The sequence below is a fragment of the Bufo gargarizans genome, chromosome 1 (assembly GCF_014858855.1).
Source record: "Bufo gargarizans isolate SCDJY-AF-19 chromosome 1, ASM1485885v1, whole genome shotgun sequence".
NCBI lineage: Eukaryota > Metazoa > Chordata > Amphibia > Anura > Bufonidae > Bufo > Bufo gargarizans.
Window position 1 is genome coordinate 195,206,627 of NC_058080.1, and position 8,600 is coordinate 195,215,226.

General features: G+C 44.6%; 1 protein-coding gene across 1 annotated transcript in view; it reads right to left on the reverse strand.

Moving 5' to 3' along the window:
• Positions 1-8,367, reverse strand: part of LOC122944419 (microsomal glutathione S-transferase 2-like) — a 34,871-nt gene extending 26,504 nt beyond the window's left edge. Inside the window, exon 1 of the mRNA XM_044302697.1 lies at positions 8,266-8,367. Within this exon, the coding sequence (XP_044158632.1) occupies positions 8,266-8,323 (58 nt within the window). The 5' untranslated portion in view covers positions 8,324-8,367. The remainder of the gene's footprint in view (positions 1-8,265) is intronic.
• Between the last annotated feature and the right edge of the window lie 233 nt (positions 8,368-8,600).

Genomic DNA, 8,600 nt, shown 5'->3' on the forward strand with positions numbered 1-8,600 from the left:
CTGTACATAACTTTACATGCGATGTGTGCAGCATGTGAATTTATTTGGCGGATATCTGTTGTGGATTTACCCTTTGCAATGCAACAGATGAGGATTTTGTGCGTGTGTGGCTATACACTAAGGGCTCATGCCCACGAACATGTGTGGCCCGGGCCCATGCTGTGGATCGCAAATTGCGGTCCGCAATGCACGGGCACCAACCGTGGGGGAGCTGCATGCGGATCGCGGACCCATTCACGTTAAATGGGGTCCGCGATCCGCATCCGACGGTCCGCACTACAAAAAATGAGTGCATGCACTACTTTTTTGCGGTGCGGAAGCACGTACAGTAAACCCACGGAAGCACTCCGTAGTTGTTCTGTGGGCTTCCTATCTGTGCCTCCGTTCTGCATCTCCTGGATTGCGGACCATTAACGTGAATGGGTCCACGATCCGGGATGCACACGGCTGGTGCCTGTGTATTGCAGACCCGCCGTATGTGGACCACTATACGACCACGGCCAGCACACGGTCGTGTGCATGAGCCCTAGGATAAAATTAATCCCCTGTATGCAAAGTCACATGCCATAGTTGCACAAACATTTGCCTGTTTAGGGGGGTTTAGACTCCACTCACCACTTTTTCTAAAAAGTAGGGGGAGCAGGGCGGGAAATGTTCGGGTCAAGGGAAGCTATAGCGAGCCCAGCACATTTATTATAATCTATACCTGAAAACTAGCATAGGTTATAGCGGGAAAACAGCTGCCTTGCTGGTGTAGATTTCCATTTTGGCACATGTCCTGCACAGATGCACCATAATTATTAAAGGGGTTGTGCGGGTAAGGATAATGCTGTACTATCCTTAGCTGCTTGGACTCGGACTGATCAGCTTTTTGCGGGAGTTGCTGCTCTCACTTGAGCTCTGGTGAGTGCTGCGGGCTCCCAGCAGCTTTCCAAGAACAGCGCCGTACATCGTATAGTGGCTGTGCTTGGTACTGCAACTCTGCCCCATTCAAGTCAATAGGTCTGAGCTGCCACTAGATCCACATAATCCACTCAGTCGTATTAGGCTACATGTACACGACCGTATGTGTTTTGCGGTCCATTGTAACAATGCCTAAAACGGAAAAGAATAGGACATGTTCTATTTTTTTGCGGGGCTATGGAACGGACATACTGATGTGGACAGCATACGACGGACCCATTAAAATGGATTGGTCAGCATCCTATCTGCAAAAAAAACCCAAAACGAACGGACACGGAAACAAACAACATTCGTGTGCATGTAGCCTTAGGCCTCTTTCACATGGGCGTCGCGTGAGAGGGCAGGATAGGATGCGGGTGCGTCGCGGGAAAATGCAAGATTTTTCCGCGCGAGTGCAAAGCGTTTTAATGCGTTTTGCACTTCACAGAAGTTCAGGTTTGGGTTAGGTGTTGTGTAAATTTTATTATTTTCCCTTATAACATGGTTATAAGGGAAAATAATACCATTCTTAATACAGAATGCTAAGTAAATTAGGGATGGAGGGGTTAAAAAAAAAAATTATTCAACTCCCCTCATCCACTTGTTCACTCAGCCCTGCTTCTCTTCTTTCTTCTTCTTTAAGGACCTGGGAGAAAAGGACCTTTGGTGATGCCACTGCGCTCATCACATGGTCCATCACATGATCTGTCACCATGGTGATGCCATGTGGATGATGTTTCTAATTTTTCCATTATTGAAAATATGCTCATTCTCAAAAGCTGCCATGAAAATATTTGCAAAACTTGGCGCAGCGGAGGACCCTATTGAAGTCCCCCGCAGCTGCAAGTGATGATCTTCCTTAAATCTAAAATAATTTTTTGTAAGAATTAGCTCCAATAATGTCATCAGGAAGGCGATCATGCAGTTGTCCAGACTGGCCTCCTACATCAATATCTCCCTAACGCATTGGAGTCCTTCATGTTAGGGAATATTAGTGTACAAACTGTGACATTATCACATCTCTCTTTTTCTAGTTGTCTCAAAAAATCTGTAGTAACAGATAGACGTCTCTGTAGTGTTTTTACTTTTCTCTGTAGGAAAGAATCTACATAAATTGCTATAGGTTGCAACAATGAAACAATTCAGGAAAATCTGTCTAAATCTGTGTTAGTGAGCTAAACTAGTCCACGTGACAAATGTACGGGATGTCACTGGCCTATGAAGAGGCTGCGGTACTCATGGAGCACCCGGCCTCTTCTAACAGTGGATCGGTGGGTGTCCTGGGTGTCAGATCCCCACAGATCTGATACTGATGACCTATCCGGAGGACCAGAAGGGGAAGGCTGAGTAAACAACAGACTTGAAATGATGAGAAGGTAGAGATTCTTTGAAAAGATGACATGACTTTAAATTTGTTCAACCATTTGGACCCTGATGAAGCTCCTGATAATGTTGTAGGTGTCAGGGTACAATGGGCTTTTCACTTTATTGTGTGCTATCAACAGCTAGTATGGTGAACGTTAGAGACAGAAGTCCATTCTGAAGAAGAGAACTGATAACTGGTAGTACCGTATGTGTTTTTTTACCGCCTTTCTAAGTGTACATATATCCACGTAGGCTTCGAATGGATGAGCCCCCCCAGAGCGTATAGCTTGGGGGAGACATGGGGGCACATACACATATAGGGTTAAGTTTTAGTTATAGGGTTTTTTGGCGCCTTGTTCTCCCCCCCTTGTTTATTTCTTCAGGTGAAAGTTACCTCAGAAAAAGCTTACCTGTGAAACCGGTTTTGGCTGGTTTGAAGCGGTCCTTAGGAAGAATACAGGACCCTCCTGATTGGCTATGGCGGTTGCTGCGGGTGAAATCCGACAATTTGATTTGTTAGGGAGAAGAACGGCGGGAGGCTGGCACCTTTATATTGCGGCATTTCGCTGTATTGAGGTGCCAGTTGAAGAAGACCGTGACCTGCGCCCGCCCTCCCTCCCTTGAAATAAATGTTGTTCCTTTGTATTGTCGCATGCTTTATTAGTGGGATTTATCGCTCAGCTACAGCCGAGTGGATTGTGGTTTTTAATGGTTATTGGACTGAGTTTTAATGGTTAAATTATTTATTTATTTATGCAAATTTATTGAGTAATTAGTTTTATAGAAATGTATTGGTAACTCATAATAAAGCATTGCAGCCTTTTCATCCAACTTTGAGTTTGTTGTGTTGTTATTATGAATAAGTATTGTCAAGTTATACTTGGGATTCATGTGTGCAGTGTGCCTCCATGAGTGCACAGTTTCCTAAGAGATGTGAATATATGGAATTTCCAGCAATCGTGGATCAGCTGCAGCTTTGGGTGTGACTCAGTTTTGCTGTTTGAATCTCTGCAGCTGTGGGACAAAAACTAATGAAATAGCCTCACCCTGTGCTCGGTCTATGAGTCACTGTTATGGTGCACCATTCGAGGGCTCGAGCAGCAGCTCCGGCAAATTTACTAACTCCAGAGGGATAGAGGCGGAGTGTGGGCATGCTCCGGCAAGTTTACTAACAGGCGTAAGGGTCAGAGGCTGGCGCAGTTTTTACGCCGGGGACAAGGACTGCCACAGATGTGCCTAATTTATGACTAGGGGCATGCCTCGTCATAAATTAGATAAATCTTATGGCAGCGCAACGGGGGAAACTAAGACCATCAAAAGCCGGTCTTAGTAAATGTGCCCCAATAAATGAATGTGATAACAAGCACATTACTCCTTGCTCAGATCATATCCAGATGCTGTAAAGTCTATTTTTGACACACACTGCCACACATAATTTTTATTATACCATAGACTGCAATGGTTTTGAGGAAACTGCCAACAGTCAATGCAATCTATTGCCCACAGGAGGAACCCTATTAACACTTGTAACACTGTTAATTTGTAGCACTTAAAGGGGTTTTCTGAGACCAACATATTGATGACCTATCCACAGTCATCACAATGAAATCTGTGGGCAGTGGTGTATCTTGGTTTTGTGCTGCCCTAGGCGAGACTAAACTCGGGCACCCCCCTAATATAAATTTGACCCACCCCTTCCTTGTTAAAAAACAATGTGCAGCTAGAGTTAGTACAGTATTAATCCCTCCCTAATTCTCCCCCCTCTAACCACCCAACGGGTCCCAACCCCCTTACCCCATAAAACTACTAAGTAATTGATTTTTTGTGAATTACTGTAATTTAGGTACTTACAGTTTTTGAAGACAGCAGGCTCAGGGATCAGTGCATTGGTGACCGGGGCCTGGCCTCAGTGTTCACGGTGACCGTGTGCAGGATCCGCTCTGCACTTGGAGGAGATAAGGCTCACTCTAGCGTTGCCGGCCCGTGACTCCACCTCCGTGTGACGTCACGACGGCAACGTGAGAACGCAAAAGGCAGGGGAGGTCGGGAGAAAGTCAGGAGGGGGAGGAAGTACGTTTTTCAACTCCTTCACTATGTGACGCCGGCGATGCCGCTTGCATAATGAAGGATCGGACAAGGGGCATAAAATATATTTAGTATATTGTGTAACTATCACTAAGCAAACAAAGCATTTTGCCGCCCCCTTTTCAAGTGCCGCCCTAGGCAAATGCCTTGTTTGCCTTGTGATAGATACACCCCTGTCTGTGGGGGTCCAACACCAGTCATCCTCATTGAGCAGCTGGCAAACAGTGTGCAGAGCTGGAACACCGCATCTTCATACACGGTGTAGTGACCATTCTCTGTGCTACAACTCGTGCTCCTATGTTTCTGTTATTCTCATCAATGCTTGCTGCTTGGCTGCATTTTAGCCGTGCCCCTCATCTCTGACTATAACTAAGCTATACATCCTACAGGAAGCCTGAGGTTGTCAGAGACACACCCCCTGTCTCATCATTGGTTCAGGCTGCTGCTCGCTCCCTCCCCTGCAGATCTGCCTCTTCCTGCTGTGCAGACACAAGTCTATCACAGGCCCAGCAAAATTTAATCGTATGGAGAACTGTTTTCCATTGCAGTAAGGCACACGACCGCATGGCTTTTTCAGTATTTTGCGGTCCGCAAAAAACGGATCGGCAAAACATACGGACGACGTCCATGTGCATTGCGTTTTTTGCAGAACAGAACAGCTGTCCCCTGATAGAACAGTACTATCCTTGTCCGTTATGCGGACAATAATAGGACATGTTCTATCTTGGAAATACGGAAATGGAAGGCATACCGTCCGTTTTTTTTTTGCGGATCCATTGAAATGAATGGTTCTGTATACGGTCCGTATACGAAATGCAAAAACGGAACGGAAACAACAAAAAAAAAAATGTTTGTGTGCAAGAGGCCTAAGGGTAGAATAATTATAAAGGACAATTTATTAAATCACCAGTGAGATAAAGATGATTATTAGGTAGGGGCTAATGTATACTAAGGGAAGTGAGCATTAAAGGGGTTGGCACATGTCATACATGCTAGAGATATGCCACCAATATCTGATTGGTGCAGATTCCATCGCTGGAACCCTCAACTACCTCTAAAATGGAGCCCCGAAAAATAGAAGGAGACCACTTATGCGTGGCTGACCTCTATTCGTTTCTTTAGGAGTGCCAAAAATAGAGCGGTGCGCTTGGCTATTTTTGAAAGTCCCATAGAAATGAATGGGAAGTGCATCACGAAAGCTCAGCCACCGCTCCTTTCACTTCTATGGGGCTGACACGAATGAGCTATTTTCGACACTCCCATAGAACTGAATGGAGGGCGGCTGTGCAAGCAAACATGCAAACTAGAAACACAGGCCCCTGTTTTAGTGAACTTTGGGGACCCCAGCAGTCAGACCCTGTGGTCAGGGGTTAAAGGGCATCTGCCAGCAGATTTGTACCTATGAAACTGGCTGACCTTGGCAGCTGAAGTTATATACATTGAACCCGTGTTCATATGTGTCCGCATTACTTAGTAAGATAATGCTTTAATAGATGCAAATGAGCCTATAGGAGCAACGGGGGCGTTGCCGTTACTCCTAGAGGCTCTGCTGAATCCTCTGTACTTTGATTGCAAGAGCTAGGCAGGCGTGATGATGTTTTCACTGCCAGGACCTATCAAGTCGAGAGGGTGCAGCAGTTGCAGAGAGAGCAGAGCCTCTATGTGTAATGGCGACGCCCCCGTTGCTCCTAGAGGATCATTTGCATATATTAAAACATACGTTTTCTCAGCAACGCGGGCACATATGAACATGGGACCAACACAGATGCTTCAGCTGCCCAGCGCACATGTAACAGGTCAGCCAGTTTCATAGGTACAAATCTGCTGACAGATGCCCTTTAAGTTACAGTCATAGGACAACCCATTTAAAGCTCCAAATCCAATCTCCACCACACAGTTAAAAGTTAAAATTTCAGAGGCTGGAAGCTGACCTGCTTACATCTGAAAACGATAGAATCTGTATTCAGTGTAAGATGAACACACCCTTAGCACCAGCAGAATTTTTTTTATGTAATACCCTGACCAAACAAATGCAGTACAGAGCTTTTACGCGGTGCAGCCCAGGTTAGAAAACCCTACTCATGTACCCTATCAGGAAATTAAGAATTAATAGAGGGGGCCCCCTTATCTGGATCCTCGTCTCTTGGGCAGCGTGGAGACAGGCTACACAGAACATCTCCCTCTGGCTGCATTACACGGACAGCCCTGGGCTCTGGGGATTCGCTGTTTGCCAGTGACACTCCAGGGAATGTGAACACTTACTGCCAGGTTTCCCACAGATTACTACTGGTAGCTGCGGACACAGCCGGGAGACACGTTCTTATCTGCTCATTCTCATGGGTCCAAACCAAAACTACTGGCGCCTTTCACAAAAGTCTCATTTCATTTCCTTTATGTTTATTAAATATTGAAACTGATAACAGATAACATGTCTCTGTCCTTCTATCTATCGGTCTATCTATCTTGTCTATCATATATGAAGGCTTCACTACCAGATATACATTGTCACGGAAGAAAACATGGTCAGTTTATCATACGTCAGACACTGAACTTCAGAATGTTTTCTCAGTAAGTGGACTTTAAACATGACATATATGACACCTAAGGGCCTATTGCTATCATTGATAATTGGCATGTCCTTGTATAATCGATCAGCTCGTTCATCGGCTGCTGGGAATCCATCATCAGGATGAAAGATTCTGATTGGCAGCACATCTCCCTGCGTAATCAGGAATGTGCTGCTGATAATACAATGGAAGTGAATGAGGAACGACTACAGTGGCAATCATTTCTCTCACATTCAGTTTGCATCGGCCAGAGTAATCAGGCTGGTGCAAACAAGCGGCCATGTGTTCTCATTCATTGGGCACTGGCACTGCCGCATATGGGACAGTGTAATAACACCATTGGAGATGTGAAGAACAGGTAGCTGCTCACCATAGGTAGATAATGGTGAAGACAGAACTTGAGATAATTTGAACAACATGCCCTTAAAATAATCGCCAAAAGGTGCCCCAAGGTCCCTTTCACACGGGAACATAAATTGGGAAAATTAGCACCAACTCATGATACAAGCAAGTCGTTATCATCCTCAAGACGTTCACTTATGTTATAATAATCATTATAGTTTTTCAGAACAGCGATCATTTGTGCAATTGCTGGTCTTTTCTACTTCCTTGTGTCTGCCGTACAAATGATTAGCTGATGCCTACAGTATGTAGATGAGTGGATGTGCTGGAAACCAACAGTGGTCTTAGATCATCATGAAAGGTGTCATCAATGACAAACGAGCAAATTGTTGTACATGTCTTCACTGGACAGTAATTGGGAACTATCATTCTATCTAACAATTTTAGAGGACACTCACCCTCTCCAGAGGGCAGTCATGATGCTCTTATGTAGAAGTGCCTCCACCCTGAATAGGGGTCACTTCCACTACACACACAGCAGTTTGAGAACTTCGGAGAAAACCATTCTGGTCCTTATTTCCAACCACTAAACATAGTTTTTAAGCATTTTGACAATATTTGCCCATATTATTAAGAATAATAAATACCATATTATAAGAAATAATACATTTAATAAATACCAGTCCACCTGGATCACAGAGGATTTACCAGACAATGTGTTGATGATTATATAAAGCTTATAATGTGGAACACGCAGTGGATCAATGATCTGCTGGTCATCAGCACATCTGCTCTGGAATCTATCTGACCCCAGGCTTGGAGTCAGAAGTTCTTAATTACTAGAGGTTCATGTACAGGTTCTGTCCATGAAGAATATCTCTTTAGCAGTTACCTGTACATGCAGGGATGATTCTGGAAAACTGCAAGGTAGTTCATGAGTTCACTTACAGAGCAGAGGACTTACCTTGCTGGCAGGCAGATAACACAGAGACAGCAGCAAGAAGGACTATGTCAGAGGCCATGTTATAGGAGAGAAAGAATGAGGTAGAATGCAAAGGGGAGCAGACTCTCAGCAACCAAAGGTCCACCCACCACTTCCGTTCTATAAGTTAACTCCTTGCCTGCTGGAATGCACTTTATGTTACAGATGCTGTCGTTTCTTGAAAGGGATGGTAACAATAATAACAATAACATTTGTAAAGCGCTTTTCTCCCATAGGACTCAAAGCGCATGGTAGTAAAATTCAGTTGTAAAAAGTGCAATTAAATTCGTCAAATTTTTTTTGTTTGAATTTAAGAA